Raw genomic sequence first — 24,166 nt, 5'->3', positions numbered from 1 at the left:
CAGCTGCCTGGTCTCTTTGTATCCCTAGAGCCTTACCCACGGCCTCGCCCAGGGGGCCTCAGTTTCCTTGCGTGCCTTAATAATAATTCACAGAACTATTGTGAATCCTAAATGATGTCATGTCTGAGGACATACTTTGTGAACAGTACCTTATGTAATTGGTCTCTGCTGTCAACTTTATGGCATTTTGTGACATGTTTGAGGAATAACTGAGGTTATATATTTAAATCACAAGCACTTAAAAATAAATAAATAAATCACAAGCACTATGGGGTGCCTGGGTGGCTCAGTGGATTAAGCCTCTGCCTTCGGCTCAGGTCATGATCTCAGGGTCCCGCATCGGGCTCTCTGCTCAATGGGGAGCCTGCTTCCTCCTCTCTCTCTGCCTGACTCTCTGCCTACTTACGATCTGCCAAATAAATAAATAAAATCTTTAAAAATAAATAAATAAATAAATAAATCACAAGCACTCAACAAACTGTAGAGTTGTGCAAAAAGGCATTGTGGCTCTGGATTGCAATTCTCCAGCCTTGCTGGATAAAGCTAGCCCTTCCTCTCCCTTCTCTGGTGAGGACACTGCTGCCCAGTTAGCATTTTTAATTTTTATTGTAATAGCAGGACACTCTTATTAACCCCATTTAATGGATAAGGAGACCGAGGTGCGGAGAGATTAAGAGGCTTGCCCAGAGTCACACCATCAGTAAATGGTGACAGTTGCCCTTCAGGCCAGGTCTGTCTGTCCCCAGAGCCTGTGAATTCTCCACCCTGTTGTCCGTGGCCTCACTACCCCGACGTCGGTGCACACCCGCAGAAAGCATCTTGGTAGTAGAAATCTCTGGAACAACAGTTGTTCTGACCTATTTACACAGACTTGATTCAGATACCATAGATATTTGAGGAGGGATTTTTCTATCTTTCTTAAATGCCAGAAAGGATCCCTATGTTACGATTCAACTATTAAGGGGCACCTGGGGGGTTCAGTCGAGGTTAGGCGTCTGTCTTTGGCTCAGGTCATGATTCCAGGGTCCTGGGATCGAGCCCTGCATCGAGCTCCCTGCTCAGTGGGGACCCTGCTTCTCTTTCCCTCTGCTGCTCCCCCTGCTTGTGCTCTCTCTCCCTCTCTGTCAAATAAATAAATAAATAAAATCTTAAAAAAAAATACAACTATTCCACCAACATTTTCATCTAGGTTAACCTAGGATTAATTGTATTCAAATTTATATTTTCTGGATTATGTCCTATGCTCATGTGTGTTGGAAAATACCACAGGCAGTTTTGTTGCATCGAATGTTTTGGGGGAAGTTACCCGAAATTGTGAGTCTTCTAGTGGTATTTCAGGATTTAGCTGATTGCCAACAATCAATGGGTAGCTTTCTGTCTACCTTTTCTTTGGGTGCCTCCTTCCTTCTGCTACCTAAAACAGCCTCTCTGGGCTTTGAATTCTCTTTATGTGTGAGCAGTTTTTGAAGTCGATTGGTTTCTGGCTCTTTGAACCTACTAAGATATGCTTTCTACAAACAGGGGGAAACGGTAAAAGAAATATGGTATCACACTGTAGCTTCTCTGAGTGATGGAAAGGGGAAAACTTCCATTTAGATGGGTCATTATTTGCCTGAACTCTGAGATGTTCTTTAAAATATCCGAAAGCTGCTGACAGCCCAGGTCATATTGAGCTTTTTTTTTTTTTTTTGGCTTCACAGTAGTGTGGTGGTTACACACAGAGACCTGAACCTTTCAGCCTAATGTAATAATCTCCTTGTGAGAAAATTCTGCTCAAGGGACCCGAATGGTGATGCGTTAGGGCTTCCCATAGACTCGGCCAATAAATACGTACAGAGTACCCCACTGCGTGCTCAACACCATTACATTTAAACTTGTGTAGAATTTACATGAGGATTGAATTAGAAGGGCATGGACCAGAGTCCCCAACAGAGACAAAAGGAATATGAATCATTACTTTTATGGGGAGATGAGGCTAGTTATGAAATTTTCTAGTTATGAAAGTGTGTTTGCAAAATGCAAAGGTGGGAAACGATATGATTTTTAAGGCCTTAAGGGGATGGACCTCCAAAATGAAGATTCCTGCATAGGTCAGCACGTCGTACAAAATTATTTGCGTGCTAACACTGTGTGTTAACTATCTCGAAAAAACAAAGAGAAACGATTTGGGTGCCATTGAGGGCTTGGCAGTGATACTCAAATAGCAAATGATAACGCTCATCCAACGTCCCATGGATCCGGTCCCACAGAGCCACATAAGTGCTTCTCACACCTCCTGCCACGTGCCCCCAGACCCTCTGTGTGCCTGCGCAGCTCCATGTGGCACCATCTTCTCCTTGTAAGTCAAGCCCTGAAGCTTCATCCCGCAGTGACTCACTCCCTCTGCTCCCAAACCCATCCCTCTTGCCCTGTCTGCCTGTCTACTGACTGTCCAGCATTCCTGGGCCCTTGGCTCAGCCTGGGAGCCCAGCCAGGTGTCTGCAACCCCAGCCCTGCTTCTCACCTTCTCTTGTGTCCCATCTCTTCCCGTGGGTCTCTACCTCTCTGAGCCCAGCTCCTTCCTTCGGCTTCCTTTGTTTGAATTCCTCTAGTATTTGTAGTTGGCACTTTAGAATTCCGTACTTAAATATGCACTGTTTCCCAATTATTTCATGGATGCCGTGTGTTGTACTTTCCTCATAGTCCTCGTCGAGCTCAGCATGAAGCTCATGCCTTTGGTACCCGTGGGGAGCAGAGCGGAATGTCAGAAGAGGGGTGTGGATTTCCGTAACATCCTCCCCACCCCTGTAGTATTGACACACTTTTTGGGGGGGGGCGGGGGGACAGTTTTGTCCTCTTCACTTACAAACCACTGCTTTATCCATGAGGATGCTTCTAGTTTATACAGGCAGATCGGTCTTTGAGAAACGGGGTCACTCTCTTTTCCAATTATGGAGAAGCAGTTCCATCATTTCTAATGAAAGAATCTGCCTTGATGGCTGGTTCCTCGTCTCTCAGGAGACACGGGTGCATGGGGGGGGAGCCCAGGACAGGAGGAACCCCTGTAAAGGGAGCTAGGGGCCGAGATGCACCTGCCTTACAGTACGCAGTATTGCATAGATGTCTCCTTTGGCGTTGGGTGCTGGTCGCCCGAGGTGGACTCTGAGCAGATGCTGATATGGGTAAGCTTCGGATGAAAACCAGAGGAGGAGGCCACCGGCTGGCGAGGGGTAGCGGTTGGGACTTGTCCTTGGGCCTTAAAGAAGGCTGAGAAAGCTTGCTTCCCAAGGAGGCGGCAGGACTAGGGCAGGCCTGGAGCAACAGCGAGGTGTTTGTGTTGGATGGATGACGAGACAGAACATTTGAGGGTGTGAACCTACTTCTGTCTGTTTACTTCGAAAAGCAATCATTTAGCAGAGACCTCAAAATATAATATCAACCCTTTCTGTCTGAGAGCTTTTGAGTTTTCTTTTTTAGCTATTTCAGTGTTCTCGGTGAAGGACAGCCTGGGAGACCAATCCCATGCTCTTGATGTAGTTAAAGTCCCTCGCTCTGGCTTTAAAACTAACATTTTTATAATCTTGAAATATTTAATAAGGCAGCTTTCCTCTAAAAAGCTCAAGGCGTTCTACAAGCCTTATCTTGATTATATCTGTGGCTATTTCATAATCATAAAGCTTTTCTCTTATCCTACATAGTTTCATTTATTACTTCCCCTTAATAACCTGTAATGTTTGCAACCTCCTCCCTCCCATTTTATAGAAGAAAAAGCAAACTTTCATAAAATTTAGAATATTCACCCAGGGTCACCCAAGGTCATTTGGCAGAATCTGAACTCAAACCCAGGTCCTCTGATTCTAAAATCTGTTGTTTGATTATAGCACATGGGCTCCTAGGGTAAGCTTCAAAATCCCCAGAGAGGGTGAGTGATCTGCCCAGAGTTGCACAGCACAGCATGTTTAGAGGAGAGAATAATTCCAGATGCCTCCGGAAGCCTCTGGTGTGCAGACAGCATGGGGATCCCTCCCTTCTTCTCATAGTGAGAATCCAGCACCTCTGGTCCTTCTGCTTGGGTTGTGACCTAGAAGTTGGGGACGAGGCTCCATTAAGTGCCGTGAAGGAGCAGGGCTGATGGCAGACGCCGGGTCTGGCCTCCTCGGAGGCCCAGTGTTGAGGCTGGCTTGTTCATTTTTAGCCCAACGGCCTGAGCCTGAGTCAGTCCCTCTTATCAGCATTTAACCAGTGGAGTTTGTCTTCTAAGACTTGGCCATTTGTCACAACGGAATCCAAGTGGCCTTTAAGCCTGCTGCTCTGGGCTGGCATGAGATCCTGTTTCTACTCCCAGCGACCGAGGTATTTATAAAACAGAAATCAGTAAAGCGTGCCTTCAAATGCCATGCACATTGTCTACCCTTGCCTCAAGAACCTTCTTGGTCTTGGAAGGACAAAGAGCCCAGAACCTTTCCTGCTCTCCAGGCTTGTGTTAACAAGGGTCTGGTGGCTGAGTCCCAAGAGGAGCTCTTGATTGCTCAGAGAGCCACAGAGCCAGGAGGAGCCGGAGGGCTGGAGAGCTAGCCTGGCGGGCAAAGTCTCTCTCCCCTGGGGAGGGTCTAGGGGCTTGACCTGCTAGTCAGGTCTTCTCACACGTCTACTTCTTGATGCTTGCGTGGTGAAGGACAAATGCTAGAGGAACCGTGGGCCACATGTGTGATGCTTTCATTGTGGGGCGTGCACTCTGGATGTCTTAGCTAGGTAGCTGTGCTCTGCCCTGGCCCTGGGGACCTTGGGAAACGAGAATGCTCAGAAACGGGGATTCCCAGTTACTTTTATTTTCTCTCTGAGGGTAGCTTGTAAGTCTCCTGTTTGAGCCCTGGGTGAAACTTCCCTCTTCAGTCAAGGGCTGGGCCAGGCGCGAACTAGATCTTACCCTGCTGCCATTTCCTCCAGCCTCCTCCTTCTGGTAGTTTGTTTGCAGACACAGAAGGCTGGGCGGGAGCTGTACTGTGTTCCAGGTCATGCCCAGGAAATTTCTTTTGTGCACTGAATTAGGAGAGGCTCTTCTCTTCATTTGTACCCTTCTCTTAAAAATTCCAGGAAACGGGGTGCTTGGGTTCTTGGGTTCTGGCAAACTGAGATTTGCTTCCGATGTTATAGAATTTACTTACAGCATAAGTTTTTTTGTTTTGTTTTTTAACTCATGACCTTGAGATCAAGACCTGAGCCAAGATCAAAAGGCAGATGCTTAACCAACCAAGCCACCCAGGCGCCCCACGATATAGGTGTTTTAACGCAATGTGTACAGTGATCAAATATCTTCGTGAAAGTGCCTGTCCTTGTAGAAAATTCTGGGCACTCCATAGAGGAAACACCTGGCTTACGGTTTTTTGTTTGTACTCAGGTAAGGATGAAATGGTTTCTCGGCGGTGGAGAGAACGATTTTCCTGAGTGTCTTACCCCTTGGTCCCCAGTAGGAAGCTCACCGCTGTTCCGGCGGGGCTGCCCGCTAAGGGGAGAGGCCGGCCTCCTGTCTGTATTTGAGTCAGGGCCTGTGAAAGGGCTCAGTTAAATGTGCGTGCTTAACTGTGACTCAGTCTCCAGCTATTTTTAGGTTAGTGATTTTCTTTTGGGAAGACTCGTGGGTTAGTAGCCATTCCTGACATTTAAATGTGAGGTTCACATTTGCTCGTATAGAGTAACTTTCCGCTTACTAGGAACTTGTAGGACATTCCCCGAAATTCCAGCAGGTTGAGTATGTGACCGTATGACTTTGTGGAAGAATATGGTCCCATGAAACACTGAACACATGAGTGGGTTTGCACAAAGAGGCAATCTCAAGGCCTGAGTTGCGGCCACAACTCAAGACAATGTTAACATAAATGTATTTAATTATCTGTAAATTCCTCCCCCCTTCTCTTTACCAACTTGTGTATAACTTCCGACGGTCTCTTCATTTTGTAGCCCCTGACTAGTCAGAGCTGTTGCCTTGGATCACCAAGGGGTTCTCTCCTTCCCTGCGGCCTTGTCTCCCTCCCCTCAGCCACTTCCCGGCGCCATCGTACAGCGCGCTGACGGCCACCCGGTCTGATGCGCTGAAGGAGATCTAGTCGAGGTCCGCAGTGCTCAGTGTTCAGAAATAAATAAACTTGTTGGGGCGTCTGTTGGAAACAGGAGTGGCCCCGTCATTGCCAGGGCTCCCCATCCCTTCAGGGTCACCTTGAGGACTCCTCCAACCAGCAGAACTCTCCTTGGGAGCAGAGCCTGCATGTGCCGAGAGGTGGTTCTGTGAGCTGCTCCGGAGGGGCACACCCGGGGCCTTGGCACCTCACCGTGAGCGAGAACAAGGCCTGAGTCAGCCCAGCAGTCAGAGGGCACGGTTCTGGGTAGACCGGGATGTCCCTTGGCGCCTTCCAGCCATGCGTCTGCCTCGTCCCAGCCCCGTGGCAGTGAGTGGACGGCTGGGCTTTCTCCTAGCCTCTGCTCTGGGCTTGTTTCTCTCCTGCTGTGGAATTGCTTTTCATTTTTATTTTATTTTATTATTATTTTTTTTTCTCTAACTGCCGTGAATTCCTTAGCTAAATGGCAGATAAAATGAGGAAGAAACCGGCCCTCTTCCTCCCTGCTTTCTCCTCCGAGGTGCCATGTGGCCTGTGTCTAGGGTCGACTGTGTTTTTCCTAAGCTGCCACCAACAAGGCTAAACGGACTGGGGTGACATGAGCTTTTCTTCAGCAACGTGCTGTGGCCTTGCGCTGTCCTTCTCCTGACACTACTCGCGGGGCCGTTTTGAGGAGCAGAGCCCGTCGGAGGGCATCAAAGAGGTGCGTCAGCAGAGCCAGGCTGGGCAAGAGTGGGTTTACCTGCAGGAAGAGTGTGGCGGCGAGGGGACAGCGCCTTCCATGGGAAAGGAGGGACCCCCCCCCAGCCACTGCCCTGGCAGGAGAGAGAGGGCTCTGGGCTGTGCACTGCTGGAACCCCTTTTACCACAGAAACAAGAACACGTCTTGGAACTGTTAACAGAACCTGGTGAAGGGCACTTACCACCCAGCGGTTCACTAAGTTCAACACGGTTCCCCGTTAGAAGAATCAATAAGATTGTGTCCTGGGGGTAACTGCAGCCTTGGGGGAGGCCCACCCCATCACCCAGCCGGTTTCTCTGTTGTTGGCGAAGCAGCCCCTCATAGCACCTCTGTGTTGGGTAGGAAAGAGTATCTTTTGGGGTAACTTCTGCCAGATGGGGGCATTTACTAAGGAGAGCTAGAGGAGAGCTCAGCAATGGTGATGGGCCAGCTAATATTTGGGGGCACTTGCCGTATCTGAGGAGTGTTATAAAATACCATCTCTGGGGGAGCCTGGGTGGCTCAGTGGGTTAAAGACTCTGCCTTCGGCTCAGGTCATGATCCCAGGGTCCTGGGATCGAGCCCCACATTGGGCTCTCTGCTCCACAAGGAGCCTGCTTCCTCCTCTCTCTCTCTCGCCTGCCTCTCTGCCTACTTATGATCTCTGTCTGTCAAATAAATAAATAAAATCTTTAAAAATAAAATACCATCTCTGGATCAGCCTGTTCAGAGAGGCCCCAGGACAAGCCCTGTAACTGATGGGGCCAGAAACGGATCCTGGACCAGCTCACGGCAGGGCCGGGACCTAAATGAAATCCCCCTCCACACCAGAGGGAATAGGAAGAGGTTCTTTAAGAGTTTGGTTCGGTTTGGTTTTCCTTAAGAGGTGTTTACCGTGGGACCCACAGAAGTACCAAAGCTTATTCATCAGGTCCGCTTGGGAGGGGGACACCCCCTCCCCAGATGCGTCTGTCCCATGGTTTCCATAGGTCCTGGTACTGGGAGAGGAAAGGGTGGTCTGACAGTTGAATCACAAGGCAAAGAAGCCAAGCCAATATTTGTGCACAGAATCCCGTTTGGATTGTGTTAATAAGTAGCCCGTGAGTGTTCATGTGAGTGAGCTGCTTTGGGTCTGAACTGGCCGGAGCTTGTCTGGGTAACAAGGAACTTTTCAAGAGGACATGGCAGAGGGTGTCTTCAGCCTGGAAGGGCAGTGGTGGGGAACTACTGAGTCATGAGAGTAATTTGGGTTTATTTTCTCACAGTTCTGGGCAAGCCTGAAATCAAAGTGTCATCAAGGTGGGTTCCTTCCCGAGGGCTCGGAGAGACAGTCTGTTCCCTGCGTTGCTCCTAATTTCTCTTGGTTGCTGGCAATGCTCGGCATTCCGTGTGCCAGCAATGCTCTGCCCCAGTCTCTACTTCCACCGTTAAAAGTTCTTCCCTCCGTGTCTGTGTCTAGTCCTTACGAGGGCACTAGTCCTGGGGTTGGGGCCGACCCTCATCAGTGTGACCCCATCTTAACTTAATTACATCTGCCAAGGACCGATTTCCAAAGGAGGTCACATTCACAGATCCGAGGTGGATGTGAATTTGGGGGGGACACTATGCTTCCCACTACACCACGTAGTGAATTTTCTGGGTTTGAGGTCTCTGCTCAGTTTTTTCTTTCCTCACTGTACGGTTTGTATCATCATTGAACATTAATATTCTGAGGCTGAAATCATTGCTCAGCCGGGCAGGTGGAAGGAATATGACAGAATCATGGGCCTAAATGGCACAGCTGCAAATGTATGACTGTTTAACTTACCTTGAAGGAAGAACAAAGGCCATGAAGGCTGTGATTTTTGGAGTTTTGTTGTTAATGGTTCGCAGTGTTCGCTGGCAGGCGGGGTCTGTCTCTTATTACAGAACCCAGAGAGTTTTTCTTGTCCTTAGCCAAGGACTGCAATTCTATCCCTAGAATCTCAGAAATTTTGAGCTGTCGGAGACCTTTGGCATCATCTACTTCTAACCTAATCCTCACACTTTCCAGATGAGGTCTTTAGGGCCCCCAGAAAGGTTAAGTGACTTACTCAAGGTCACAGGCTAGGAAGGAGCAGGGCAGGCACTAGGACCCAGGTCTCAGAATCCCAAGGCTGGAGCTTCTCCCAGCCCAGGAGGGGCCCATCTCTCCCTACATCTGTGTCTCCATCTCAAAATAACCCCCTTAGCCGTGGGAGAGCAGTGAGAAGCCCGGGCCCTTGCACAGGTGGGAAGACTAGTCAAACGTGTCGTAGAAACTGAGGCACTGAAAGGTCCTGTCCAGGTGGGCGTTTTGTGGTACATTACACCTTGGGTTTCCTTGTTAACGTAGAGACTACGCACAGAATTTTAACTATCAATGACAGCATTTTATGAGTAAGTCCTAAAATGACCAGTGGGAGAAGGGCAGGTGTGCTGGGCTCTGGTGTGCAGTGAGCCGAGCGCTTCCTTTCACAGAGATGGGGAGGGGTGCGAGGGGGGGGGGTGGTGTCGATGCTTCCTTTCCATTTTGCACACGCCCAGCCCCCCTGCTGTTCTGTGGGACTCCTTTTCCCCACCTGGGCTGCTGATACTCATATTAACCGCATGTTGCCTGCCCAGGAAAGGGAGAGGGGGCACACGAAATAGTATAATGGCAGCTTACTTTGTTATGTCTGGAACAAGTTCAGAATATTAATATTTCGTGGCAGGTCGAACTTGGAAAGAGAGAACACCATAAAAATCAAATGCAGCAAGGTAAATTAAAATGCATGTCAAGGGTTTTGTTCTGAAATTGCCAGTTAATTAATGCCTGGTTTTATACACACAGACATACACACACGTGTGTATATATATATGGATTTAATATGTATATTAAATACGTATTTATATATAATTCATATAAACTGTACATACACACGCACACACTCTCTCTCACACTTACAAATGTTCCTTCTGGACCCTGTACTCAAGGCCCAGCTGTAGATCTAGCTGCTCCATAAGTCCTTCCCTCCTCCATTTTTTTCCTAGATGCATTTATTCTTGTCCGCAAATTTCTAAAGTATAGAGAACCCCAAGATAAACTTCTTTTCGAACCCTCGTGCACTGTTGGCAAGAATGCAAACCGGCGGGGCCACTATGGGAAACAGTATGGAGGTCCCACAAAAAGTTAAAAATAGAACTACCCTATGACCCAGTAATCGCACTACTATTTACCCCCAAAATACAAAAACACGAATTCAAAAGGACACATGCCCCCCCTTTATTTATTGCAGCGTTATTTACAATGGCCAAGATATGGAAGCAGCCCAAACATCCATCAGTAGCTGAATGGATAAAGCACATTGGTGGACCAATATATACAATGAAATATTACTCAGCCATCGAAAAGAGAGGACTGTGGCCACTTGCAATGGTATGAATGCAGCTAGAGAGTATGATGCTGAGCCAAAGGTCAGTCAGAGAAGCACAAATACCATATGGCTTCACCCATGTGGAATTTAAGAAACAAAACAAATGAACAGAGGTGAAAAAAAGAGAAACAAACCAAGAACCAGACTCTTTACTGTAGAGAACCCACTGATGGTGACTGGCTGGGAGGTGGGCGGCTCGATGGGTGAAATAGGGGATAGGGATGGAGGAGTGCACTTGTGATGAGTGCTAGGTGTTGTCCGGAAGTGAATCACTATATTGTACACTTGCAACTAATGCTACACCACATGTGAATTATACTGAGATTAAAATAAACATTTTAAGAAAGATTAACTTCTTTCCTCCCCAGGTAAAGTGAGAGTTCTACTTCATTGTGGTCCAGTGCAATGCTGAGCATCGTGCTAGGCACACAGTAGGTTGCCGGGTCCTTGAGCCACTCAAGTTCAAGGGAGGTGGCCCTGGGGACATGTGGTAGAACTGCCTGGCTTCTTGGGACTTCTGGTTCAAGCCTTGGGTCGAGGGTGGATGTCTGGACCATAATAATTACAAATCTCTCAGAGGATTGCCTTCACTGAACTGAATTCAGTTTAAAATCCTTGATGTTTTTTGAGGGTTGAGGAAATTAATTCTCTACTACATTTGCTATTAAAAAACGTTGTAGGAGGACATTGCCTATCACATCCCTCAAGGTCCTCTTATATAAAGTCCCACAGAGGGTTTTTTTTCTTTCTTTCTTTCTTTCTTTTTTTTTTTTTTTAGTGATTCTCCGCCAGAAAAGCCCTGCTTCCCCTTGTTATCTGTCTTGCTTTCTGGGATAAGAGTACAATACACATTTCCTTTCTTTCTGCTTTGGAGAACCAGGAGTTTAACTGGGTTTCCCCTCTTTGCTCTTGTAGTCAGAAAGCTCGGGTCCATTCTAGGCGTACTCACATCCATGATTGTTGTGTGTGTTCACGGAAGTATTTTTCTTGTTCTAGATGTTCATAATTCCTTCTTAGATTTTTTTCTTAAAGGTTTTATTTATTTATTTGACCGAGTGAGCGCACAAGCAGGGGGAGCAGCAGGCGGAGGGAGAAGCAGACTCCCCGCTGAGCAGGGAGCCTGATGAGGGGCTCGATCCCAGGACCTTGGGATCGTGACCCGAGCCGAAGGCAGCCGCTTAACCAACTGAGCCTCCCAGGTGTCTCCTTCTTAGATTTTGTTAGTTGTTATTTTAAGGCTTTTTTCTAATAACGATATTATTATTATTACTATGAATTTGAATATGAAAAGAAAAATTACCTATACTGTAGTGGCCCAGTGACTGTGGTATCCAGAAGATTTGGGTATACAGTATTTCCTCCTCTATCATTAGAAATTGCAGACTAGGGGCACCTGGGTGGCTCAGTCAGTTAAGCATCTGTCTCTTGGTTTCAGCTCGGGTTGTGATCTCAGGGTCAAGCCCCACACGGGGCTCTGCGCTCAGCAGAGTCTGCTTGTCCCTCTTCCTCTGCTCCTCTTCCCACACGCATGCTCTCTCTCTCTTCCTCTCAAATAAATAAATATTTTTTAAAATTGCAGACAGGAAGAATCTAGAAGTAACAATGGCTTAAACACGGAAGGGATTATTCTCTCCCGTAAAAGAAATCCAGAGGTAGGCAGTCCAGGTCTGTCATGGTGGCCCCATGAAATCACCAGGGACCCCAGGCTTCTGTCTTTCTACTCTGCTGTCCTCTTAACGTGGCTCCTAGAGCAACCTCAAGGTCCCTTCATGGCCCAAGGTGGCTGCTGGGGTTGCAGCCACATCGTCTGCATTCCAGGGATACATGAAGGGAAAAGGTTGGAAGGAGAGTTAACCTCCTGCCTTTTAAGGAGGCTTCAGAGAACTCAGACCAGCACCTTCAGAACTGGTTAGAATTTAAATGTGGATTAACCTACCTGCAAAGGCAGCTGGGATCTATAGTTTTTCCAGCGGGGCAGGCCCATTTTACAGGTCTCTTACTAGGGGGAAGGAGAGACTTTGGGGAAGCAGTCAGTCATCTGCCACAATTCTGGGTTTTTCTACACACATTCCCATTCAGCGTTCTGTTGAAACCTCCTCAAATAGTTTATGGGAAAAGGCATAGATAGATAAACATCCACGTGAATAACAACAAAACGCATCACATCTTTTTTTTTTTTTAAGATTTTATTTATTTGAGAGAGAGAGCATGAGAGGGGAGAAGGTCAGAGGGAGAAGCAGACTCCCCACGGAGCTGGGAGCTGGACAAAACACATCACATCTGATGTACCACTCTGTCTTTCCAGAATTTTTTCTATGAATTTATTATTTATATATATACTGATTAGTGTAGGTTTTGAATATTCAGTCAGTGCAGACCGATCCAGGGCCAGAGGGATCTTAACAGAGGTTTCTCTAATGGTCAGATGGCCACAGGAACCACTCCGGCACCATGAATGATTAAGCAGGCAGGGGGTGGGGGGAGGGTCAGTGTTGGGGGCATGATAGGGAGTGGTGGGGACTGTGGCAGCACCGAGGTCGCAGGCCCTGTCTGGAAGGGGCAGCTGCCTCCCAGCTCCACCCTTTGTTGCCAAGTGAGAACACAAGCTCAGTGTTGCCAAATCTCTCTCTCTCTCTTTTTTTTTTTTCCCCAAGAGGAACCAGAAATTCAGGTTTTTATCCGAAGCCCCCTGGTGTTTATAACTTGGTGGCTAATGAACTTAATTTTGTAAAATGCTGGTCAAACACAGTGCTGTCCCCTGGGCTGCTGACTTCGGATCTTTGGTCCGTTGGATCCTTGTTTTTCGGCTGGCAGCTGAGCCCCAGAAAGGTCAGGTGCCTTGTGATGTGGCTGGAGACTTTGCTCTTCGGTCCCCACCTCAACAAAGCCTGGTCTTCTGTGGCTAATTTGTCTCAGAATATGAAGAAATAATCAAATTTGAGGTTGAGCAAGACTGCTCCGAAGGTTAATTGAGTCTCCCCTTCAAGCGGCTTTCATTTACTTTTGAAGTCATTTTGATGTGGTGGAATCCGAGAACCGTGGGCTCAGATCCCAGCTCTGCTGTCACCGCTGTGTGACTGTGCGCAAGCCACTGGTGTCTCCTCTGTGTCTTCTGTCCCTTCGGTTTTCTTTCTTGCCTGCTTCTCCCTCTGTCTCTCTCTTTACTTTTCCTCCTTACAAATAGCACAGAGTCGGGGAGAAGAGGAGGGCGTCTGGAGCCAGATATGAATCCTGGTTTCTCTACCTACTAGCTGGGTGGCCTTGGTTGGGCAAGTCACTCAAATTTCCTATGCCTCGGTTTGCCCATCTGCGAAACGGGAATGATACTAGTGCCTGCTCCGTACGGTGCAGGAAGGATGGCTTAGGTAAGTAGCACGGACAGGGCTTGGTGCATATAGGCAGCGCCGTAAAAACGCCGGCTTGCCCCTCCACCCCAGCCCTCTCTGTTTTCAGCTTTGGAAGCCCCGTATTGGCAGCAGAGCAGGCCCTGCCCTGGGTCCCCACTCACACAGCACACTTTTAGCTCCTGGCGCCCCGCCACAGCCGGCCCCCAGCCCCGATGCAGACCTGGCAGGCGGTGTGACTTCCCACTCCGTGCCTCCAGCGCTCTGCTCCCCGCGCCGGGCTTCCAGGCCCTTCTCTCTCTCAGCTCACGTTTCATCTGTCGCTGCTGTGTGTTTGGGAGACTAAGGGATGCACCAACCCACGGCCGTCGCGACCTCAAGCCTTGGTAATAAGTGATTTCCTCGGTCACCCGCATGATAGCTCTCAGGCCTTTCTGAAGATGACGTTATAAGATAAATCACGAAAGCCGTGTGCGCGTGCTTTAGCCAGAGTTCTGAACGCAACAGATAACTCGTCCCCGAAACCAGAGAGCCGGTCCGTTTGTGGCTCTACAAAGACGTCCCCTGGCAGGTTTGTTCCGGTGGCCAAGGGCCGAGAGTGTGGCATATGCATTAAGGAAAGCAATGATCTTTCTCCCCAAAGACCTGAAAGGAAGAGCGACTTAGACTGTGCTTTTATTTTAATTAAATTGCTTCTTTCTCATCTTTTAAAATGTGACCGTCTAATCTTTTCAGCTTTTAGGTTAATTTGAATAAGAGATCTGACCTGAGCGGCCCGGCTGTACAACTCTTCAAGGACAGTCAGTCTTTGTGGTTAAGAGGAAGAAGGGACATAGGTATGTATGGCCCAGACTTACAGGTTTGTTTCTCCTCCTCACTTCCCCTTATGTTAAGAATTAGTGAGGGGTGCCTGGGTGGCTCAGTGGGTTAAAGCCTCTGCTTTTGGGTCAGGTCATGATCCCAGGGTCCTGGGATCGAGCCACACATTGGGCTCTCTGCTCAGCGGGGGGCCTGCTTCCCCCGCCCCCCGCCTGCCTCTCTGCCTACTTGTGATCTCTGTCTGTCAAATAAATAAATAAAATCTTAAAAAAACAAAAAAAAGTAGTGAGAGGAAGTGGGGAGGGAGGGACTTCTTTTTAATTCCATAAAATTTCAATTCTTGACCAACAAGGAAACCGGTAAGCCACATGCTGCATTTCTTGGTTCCCTTTCCAACAAAGGGGACAGGAAAGACCCTGTTACCAGAATCACGTCAGAGAGACTTTAGAACTCCTGCTGGATCTTGTTTGGGGCCCTTCAGTCACCAGACTTACAAATCCGTATTAATGAACAGCAGTTTCTTGAATTTTCATCTTCTGCCGGTTTGATCGACTTAGGTGGGGGGTTCTCCCGTGAGGTGTGGGACCAGAGCTGCAGGGGAAACCCAGGGAGCACTTTGGGTGCTGTGCACATTTTTAGGCCACACACCCCGTGGAGAACCTGATTAAATCTGCAGACTGTCGATCTCAGGGTCGTGAGATCGAGCCCCATGTCGGGCTGTATGCTCAGTGAGAGTCTCCTTGAGATTGTCTCTCTTCCTCTGCCCCTCCCCAGAGCACATGAGCCCTCTCTCATTCTCTCTCAATCAAATAAATAAATCTTTAAATCTGCAGATCCTTGCCAAAGAAAACCACATACACACAAGCCTTCACATATAATTTTAAGGGGTTCCTGGACCCTAGAATCCTATAGGGAACCCATAGACCTCAAAATAAGAATCCTGTTTTAGGAGGTTATTAAATAGCCAGCCTTTAGGGGACACGGCCCCAGGAGTGAGATGACACATCTCCAGAGGTTAAGTTTTAATCCTTAAATTAAACATTGACATTGAAAATGGACCGAGCCAGAAGTTAGGGGGGGTTTTGTTTGTTTTTTCAAAGATTTTATTTATTTATTTGACAGACAGAGATCACAAGCAGGCAGAGAGGCAGGCGGGGGGGGGGGGAAGCAGGCTCCCCGCTGAGCAGAGAGCCCGATGTGGGGCTCGATCCCAGGACCCTGAGATCATGACCTGAGCCCAAGGCAGAGGCTTAACCCACTGAGCCACCCAGGCACCCCCAGAAGTTAGGTTTTAAGGCAACTGTCAGATCGTAAAGGTTCAAAGGTTGATACAGCTGAAAACGTTTTTTGATTCAAAATCATGTGGGATACATTTTTTAAAAATTATTTTCTTGCCCCCATGGTAGAAGGCTAGTTGAGGCCTGATCTTTGATTGCCTTTCCTCACGGAGTTGGAACCCCTGCCAGAGGCCATCGGCAGTGTGGTCAGTCCTCTATTTGCCAACGTCACCTTGACCTTAGGAAAGTCTCGGACCCCACTGGCCTCGCTGGCGGTCTGCAGAGAGTTCATTCGGTCATGCCCCGTGCATGTTTTCGGGAGATTGTTTTGTCTTGCCCGGCCTGGCTACACTGTGGGCCACCAGCGTTCCGTGCTGACTGTTTTTAGCAGAGGCTACCTGACACCATTCCGGGGAAGCTGTTGCCATAGCTACCTCGGCTGCGAGTTACCATTTTCTCCTTTTCGTTCAGCTCGTGGTTTCCCTGATTTTTAAGGTAACAGCTAATGTTCTGCTTTTCTGCTAAGCAGCGAGGAAAAGACTGGGTTTTTGTTGCTGTTGCTTCTGTTGTTGTTGATGTTTGGTTGTATGTGTTTGGAAGGGGTGTGTGTGTGTGTGTGTGTGTGTGTGTGTTGTGTATAAGGCAAAGCTACCTCAAAAGATATCAGGAGAGCTTGGGGAAAAGCCAGACCTGCATACACATTCTCTACACCCCCAATTTTTAATTTTGGTCTGGATTTTGGACTAATGGCTCTCGTCCATGAGGATGGGGAAAGAAGTTGGCTGAGTTCCATTTCACACTGCCTGAAACCCAGGCTCAAGGATGGCTGCCCCCCTCCCCCGGGTGGAGTCTGAACTTGTCTCTAGCACTGGGGCTGCCCCTTCCCCCCGCCCCCACTGGGAGCAGATGGCAGAGTCAGGCCCCGCTAGCTTTGTCTCCCAGGCTGTAACACACACACCTGGTACAGAGCCACTCAAGGCCGCCAGCCCATGGACAGCAGGGGACCACCTCCTGTCCAACTTGAGCCTCTTGGGCTGGACTTGTTTCTCCTGCTCCCCAAAGGACACTATTTTCAGCATTTTCTAGTTTACTCATCTTCCAAGTGCTCACCAGATTAGAACCAAACCAAACCTTACCCAGTTTGTCAGTGCACAGGACTGTGATGTGGGTTGTTGCCAGTCGTCTGGTGGCTTGAAGGCCCTGATGGCAAGTCACCCTGGGTGGCCCTATGGACATACCCAGATTGTGACATGTCACTGTGGGCTCTGCCCTTCCTCCCTGTTCTTCTAACCCTAGATGTGTGCTTCTGCTCCCCAGCTCAAGATGAACGCCATGCTAGAGACCCCCGAGCTCCCGGCCGTGTTTGATGGGGTGAAACTGGCGGCCGTGGCTGCTGTGTTGTACGTGATCGTCCGCTGTTTGAATCTGAAGAGCCCCACTGCCCCGCCTGACCTCTACTTCCAGGACTCGGGGCTCTCGCGCTTTCTGCTCAAGTCCTGTCCTCTTCTGACCAAAGAGTGAGTAGACCCCACGCCCACCGTGCGCACCGCACCACCCCCCCACCGCCGCCGCTGGTCTGTTTGGCTGGTACAGCGTTCAGAGAAGACTCCTCTCACGTTGTGTCCTTAAGACATCCATGTAAAGTAGTGTCTTTGGTGTTAAAATAGCCACGGTCTCCATACAAGCCTGGTATTCGAATCCTGGAGGGGAGGGGACAGAGGGAGCCCTTTGTTGCCTGGAAACATCCCTTTCTCCACATGGTGGTGGCCACATCCATGACAAGGGCCTTGCAGAAAGCAGTAGTCATTTTTAGGTAGATACAGAAAACTTGGACAGTGTTCTAGCCCTTTCTCAAGTGCGCTGTTGCCAGTCCTAGGGCAGAGGAACCTTCCTTACCTAAAATAATAAGCAAGAAGAAAAAAACACAGATTTACAGGTTGGGTACTCTCCATCTGCAGTACTGAAAAATGTACTAGACGTCGGCTAAGAGAATACTTGAATTGTGAGGGACCCAGGTTTCTCTGTGAAGCCCCAGGACCGTATTTTGGAGGGGGCGAGCGTGAGCACTGCTTCTGAGAGAGGAAATGTCGTGGTGAACTAACGGGAATCTGCATTCTCTGTCACCCCTGTTTTCTAGAGGTGCGTGGTTGAATTTTTACCTGTTGATGTTCTCTGAATAACTCTGTCTTCCCTCGGGGCTCAGGGCCAGCCTGGGGCTTGAAGCCTAAAGCATTCCCTGCTCTCCTGGGTCTGAATTCCTTCCTCCGTGCTCATTATTGCTTCTTCACTGTTGGTGCTTCTTCAAACAGATGATATTCTGCCAGGTGTGCCTTAAGCTGGGAGCTTCTTCTAGAACTGTCTTGCTAAACGGTGTCCCCTCAGCATGAGGATGAAACTCGGTGGAGTTTCTAAGACTCAATGGATAGTAATAGGAGCTTTCCCCTTCTCCCTATACAACCTTTCACCCCCTCTAGGGGGTTGATGACATCGGGTCAATGATTGTCTTCTAAGAGCGGACAAGTGCCCAGCAGACACATCTGGGACTTTGGGTTCTTGCTTTGTCTTGTGCAATCGTCTAGTTGATTTTCACATGCTCTTAGTCAAGGGTAAAGAGCTGCCGTCGTAGGCTTTGGGTGTTTGGGGTGTTTGTGTGGAGTTTTTTTACTTTTAACAGCAATGCCAGGACTCGAAAGTTATTATCAAGTTGAGAGTGACACGTAACTCTGTCACGTTGCCTAGTACTTGTGGGGAGCGCCACGTACGGTATAAATGTCATCATGTTGACTTTGGAACTGCCCCTGCTAGGGGGGCTGCCCATCACCACGCAGGTTGAGTAGCCCCACAGCCGGGCATGAGACCAGGCGTTCTTACTAAGTGGTGTACGCACTGACAGAGCTCCTCACCGCACGGGGGTGCACAGAATCTGTACGTTTTCCATGTTGGCCAGCATTTTTCTTTACTGCTTGATTTAGAGAATTCACTAGTCCAGCCTGGCAAGTGACACTTGCACCTGCTCTCACATTGAGTGGGACCCAGTTAGACCCGAGTTCCTTGGCTATCCCATTTTTAGAGATAAAAGCAAAAGTATTGTGTCAACATGTACATGAAGAGTGTAGATGAGTGCAAAGTTCTACCCAGCATGGGTTCCTGAGTCACCAGGGGAAGCCACGGAAAAGTGTGGGTTGTCTGGTCTCCAGAAAATCATCATGGATGGTTTGATCCCGTACTAATTGTTCAAAGTTTTAAAAAAAAAAAAAGTTGATTATGGCAGGTTTTTACCTCTTTTCATGTTTTCCTTTAAAAAACAACCCAGAGACATTAAATCCAACAGTTCTCTGTGTTCTTTTTCTGCCCTAGCACACTGTCTCCCTGAGCCTGAGGTGCTGGTATGGTGCCACATGCTGAGATGGCCCCACCCACTCCCCCTAGTCTGGAAGTGTGTCCCTGGCCACAGATGTCCTTGAACCTCATGGCAGTGTCCTCCCCTGTTGTTAACCAGTCACCCGCTCCCTCCTGGTAAAACCCAAACTAGGGAAGGATGGAGATCAGTGTCAGTTACTTAGCTATGGTTTGAAGGTAGGTGCAAAGGGACAAGTTGCCTAGAAACCGTTTCCTTCCAAGACCTGTCCCTTTGAGAATAGGACCAGCCTCCTTTCAGCATGTTGGAACATTACTTAAACAGCTAAATTCTAAACAGCCAAGCTCTTGGACTTGAACATGACAAATGATCAAAGGACAAAAGGATTCACTATTTCTCCTCCATCTTTTAACTAGCCTCTTATTTTATTTATTTATTTTTTTTTAAGTAGCCTCCATACTGGAGCCCAATGTGGGGCTCAAACTCACGACCCTGAGCTCAGGACCTGAGCTGAGATCGAGAGTCAGATGCTCAACTGACTGAGCCACCCAGATGCCCCAACTAACCTCTTTTTTTTTTTTTTTTTAGATTCTAATTTTAGGAATAACTATATCCTGCCCTCATGTAGCTTATCAGCAGAATGTTTTCATGTTACCCTCTTTTGTCCTCATTCCTGCATTTTTGAATTTGTTGCGAGTCTCTCGTAGACATTATGCATTTAAGCTTCTTAGCAACTTTGAGGTTGGACTCATTTTTCCTCTCATTTTGAGGAAACGTCCCAGGAGCAGAGAAGGTAACTGAATCCAGCATTGGTCCCCCTCTCATCCATGGGGTGATGGACAGATTCTTGTCAGGATATAGAGGGAGAGAAGGGGGCTGAGAGCAGTAAGGGACTGGCCTGAGATGAGAGTCTTTAGCAGGACGAGCCCCAGAGTGGCCTTCCAATTCCCATGTGACCCTCTTTCTATTTTAATCACTCTGTCAGAAGCCACTATCTTTGAAGTTCTCTCTCTGTGTCACATTTCTGTAATGGCCTCTCATATATTTGAAGCTGAGGACAGGAAACATGTCTGTTATGGTTAGTAAAAGTGCTTCTCCTGAGACTTTGAAGATTTTTTTTTTCCTAGAGGAAGCCTGTCTGCAGCCTTCGCAAACAATCGTCTGGGCTAGAAAGTTCAGTTAACTGATTTACTGAAAGCTAATGGTGTTACCCAATAACGCTGACTGAAGGCAGCTGCTTATTATGACCTACGTGTGGTATCAGAGCATATCTCCCTGCTGCTCTGGTATAGGGGAAAAAAAAAAAACTGATGAAAGGTGAAGATTGAAAACATGTTATGAGAATAAGGACTTTTCCCCCTCCCTTTCAGCATTAAAGTTAGTTTTTGAGTCTGTTTCAAGATCGTCTATCCAAAGATACATTAGAAATGCATCTTTTAATGTCTGGAGGAAAACTGTTCTTACATGGGATGATGTGTCTCTTGTTCACTTAGCAACAGATCAATATTTACCTCGTGATTCACTTTTTTTGTTCTCAAGAAATGTTTGCTTTAAGTGGAACAAGCAGACTGAAGCTTGGCTCAGAAATTATGAGAAAATCGAGATGATGCTGCAAATGTCTACTTTTTTCTGAATTAAAAATCTAATGCATATTCATTTTCTAAAACTGAAAAATAAAGCACATGAAAATCATCTGTTAATTCTCCTACTCAGAGATATATCCCATTATTACTTAGGTGATCATCCCTTTGGGTCTCTTTGTTCTACAGATGCACCCTCTCCCCTGCCCAGAGCAGGGGTCTGTATGTATTGGGTGGCCTGCTTTATGCCATGGACAATTGCCCACAATGCTATGTATGTTCTAACATTTGATTTTTAATAGCTGCAGAATTCTGTCAATCATTCAAATTTCCTAATGCTTGTTGGCAGCAGTGGTGTAGACAAAAAACCCTGAACTGAAATTTGGACTAGAATGGAAACCTAGGTCTTCTCCTTCTAAACTAGCCACAGAAACCTGGACCAAGTGACAGCCCTCCTGGCCCTTGGTTTCCTCCTGCGTAAATCGAAACAGGCAGCACACCCGTGATGTCCCTTAGCACGAGTAACCTGAGTCTAGTACCACTGTAGTCACCAAGCATCAGATAAGTCGGCTTAGATGAAGGACCCTGGGGTTGGGGGTCGTGGCTATAGCGTAAGGACAAGAACCCAAAGAGAAGATTTTCTTGTGTATCTGCCCTCTCCTATTTCCATCCCATTCCATCTAGGACGGGCTGGCACTAGCCCCCTTGGACTTTTTTTTTTTTTTTTAAGGACCTTTTTTCCCCCCGTCTTTTTTGTGCATACATGTTTATTATTTAACAAAATGAGTTGATACTCTAGAAACTGTTTGGCAGCTTGAACATTTCAATTAGAAACATATTGTGTAAAAAATTCCATTGATAACTTAAATTTAATGCCATTTCATCATATCAAGCGTCATATTTAACCAGTTTCCTCTCTTACTGAGCATTTGTTTTTCCATTTTTACATCTTTGGAATTATAACCATTGCTGTGGTGAGTGCATGTATAGGTCTGATTGCTTCCTAGAGTAAATTCTTTTTAATATATTTGCTGTATAAAAAGACGTGCTTAGTCGAAGGAATTTTGCATATATTGCCAGACTGTTTTCCCGAGAAATATTCACAGGTTATAAGCTCAGCAGCAGAGCTGGTTTCTCTTTTCTTCATATCGTAGCCTCTGTTTTCTCATCTGCAAAACAGGAATAATGATAGTAATACAATTCTTTCCCACTTCCTAGCCTGTTGGGAAAACAGATTGCAGTAGTATGTGAAAATGGTTTATATGAAGAATTAGAAGCTTGGAGTTCCAAGGTCCTGGTGGAGTTTTTTCCAGTAACCCGCCATTCTCTGCCTTCCTGTGCCTTCCTTCAGCCTCTGCTGGAGTTGCCCCCACGCCACTGACTTCTTCTGTGCTAGACATGGGGCCAGTCACTTTATATTCAGTACAGATGAGAGAGTCTAAAAAGGTGATATTGTAGCCCACTCAACAAGTCAGCTTATGCCATTACATCCCTGATTTATCTACTTTATCCTTCAAGCTCCGCATGCCTTGTTGGTTGGAAATAACATCTCCCCTCCCAGATTTTCCAGCCGGCTCTGTGTAAGGCCCAGAAAAACCCAAGGGGTTATGTAATCTAAAGGAGGGGGATGGGTCATTCCCTCTCTTTATGTGCTCTGACTACAAAGGGTATTTTGAGCTATCATTTACACAGAGTACAATGTACAAACCCAAAGTATACAGTTGGGGACCTTTTGCATGACTAGTCACCTGTGTAACTACCACTCCCTTGGGCTTTTACAGGAGTGTCCTGAGTCACCTCCTTGCCTCTGCCCCACCCGTGTGTCACCATACCACTTGAATGGGCTTCCTCGACCAGGCCAGCACCCAACATACGCCGCAGGGTGACCTCAGCCTACCTGTCTGTCTGGTCACCTGTGGCATTGTCCCATTGCCCACTGAGTGCCCGCCTCCTGAGCTCCTGCTCCGGGCTATTCCCAAATCCCCTCCCCTGTCTCTCTACCGAAGTGCCTCTTCTCCTGTAAGAAAACCTTAGCGTCTACTTGGGGGAACTTGCCCTGATTTCTCCCCAACCCCTTCCTCCTTCTTATCCATGTGTTTTCCCAGCCTAAAGCCTCTGTGTCCATTTACACATCCTGCCTTGTTTTGTGGGAATGTGTGTCTATCACTTTTTCTTCTTCAGTAAAGAAGGTATATCCCAAATGCAGAGCCACACTCTTGCATCCCAGGATCCCTAGCGCTCCCAGATCTTAAGTATAATATTAGCCTTTGGGTCTTTTGTTTTCCATCCATTGGCGTAGGTGTGGGCTGTTCCCACTTGGGTGAGTGCCTTATGTGGCTGGGCGGGGGAAACCACACTGCTGCCCCCACCCACGCAGCCAACACTGCCCAGGGGTGCAGGCCCTCCAGGGAATCGGGTGTGCCTTGAGCTCTGATGGGATCTTATTTTGGGGAAGTCCCTTTTCTGTTTCTGAGAGCAGATGGATTGTTGTTTGGGTCTTAAATTAAAGCAGGGCAACCCCAGATATGCATAGAGGCACTTTGCAGCCTCCACCCTTCCCTTGGGCCTCTCGAAGTTTCCAGCAGCAGGCCGGGGTTAGGAAGTGAAGATAGGAAGCAGGTGCCCCATCTCTGGAAGCCGGCTGGTGAAATTTACAGATTCCCTATGGGAAGTCAGGCTTCTGTATTTTTCCCTCCGGAGCAAGCCTGTCGGCGTAGGTCATGGTCTAGCTGAAGATGAAGGCATTTCGTTGGACCGTGGTGGAGTGCTTAGCTAATAGACCAGCCGAGAAACAGAGACTTGAGGTGCTTTTCCTGGGCACAAGAGACATCCAGGAGCCCCTGCAGGGACAAGGGAAGCAGTGTGGTCAAAACCACAGGTACATGTTCATGGGCCCTTCCTTTCCTGGAGACTAAAACATACTAGCTTTCTTCTGCCACCTGTGTTCAGAAGAGCTGGGTGTTATTTATTGTTCTCCGTGGGGGTGAGAGGTACCTGAGACATGGGGACAAGGGCCCCATCCATTCCAAACGGAGCTGGAAGTCGAAAATCGTAGCTGACTGTACATGCATGGTGCCCTCCATGCGCCATTCCTCTTTGAGGCTGCTTCAGAGACTCGGAAGAGAATGGCAGAAACGTCATGCCCTTTCCATAGACAGTTCATGTGTATGTGTTCTGTACTTTCCCCAGTATCTCCTTCCCACTCACTGGGGCGCAAATTCCAAACAAGAATCCTATTGAACTGGGTAGTTAGTTCCCATGTTTGGTTTCCTGCCATGAGTCTTGGTTAAACAACACTTGGGGATTTACTCCTCCAAGTATAAAAGGAGGATGTGTTGTTGAATTTTCTTTCTTTCTTTCTTTTTTTTTAGAGAGGGTGGAGAGAGGTAGAGAGAGAGAGAGAATCTTAAGCGGGCTCCACGCCCAGTGTGGAGCCCAACGCAAGGCTCAATTTCACAACCCTGAGATCATGACCTGGGCCGAAATCAAGAGTCAGAGGCTTAACTAACTTAGCTACCCAGGTGCCCCAAGAAAGTAGGCAGAGAGGCAGGCAGAGAGAGAG

At 47.8% G+C, this 24,166-nt stretch overlaps 1 protein-coding gene across 4 annotated transcripts in view; it reads left to right on the top strand.

Annotated features, from left to right (window-relative positions):
* ABHD2 (abhydrolase domain containing 2, acylglycerol lipase) overlaps positions 1-24,166 on the top strand; it is a 94,051-nt gene that overhangs the window by 9,935 nt on the left and 59,950 nt on the right. The window contains exons 1-3 of one of the 4 annotated variants that reach the window (XM_080809519.1): positions 13,136-13,591; positions 14,306-14,406; positions 16,984-17,183. In XM_080809519.1, coding sequence (XP_080665645.1) covers positions 16,990-17,183 — 194 coding nt within the window. In that variant the 5' untranslated portion in view covers positions 13,136-13,591; positions 14,306-14,406; positions 16,984-16,989. Of the gene's footprint in view, positions 1-13,135; positions 13,592-14,305; positions 14,407-16,014; positions 16,162-16,962; positions 17,184-24,166 lie in introns of those variants that run through there. The other 3 variants (XM_080809518.1, XM_080809520.1, XM_080809521.1) reach the window with 3 other exon arrangements.

This window comes from Martes martes (genome assembly GCF_963455335.1).
Source record: "Martes martes genome assembly, chromosome: 7".
Lineage (NCBI taxonomy): Eukaryota > Metazoa > Chordata > Mammalia > Carnivora > Mustelidae > Martes > Martes martes.
This window is presented reverse-complemented; position numbering and strand designations above follow the sequence as displayed.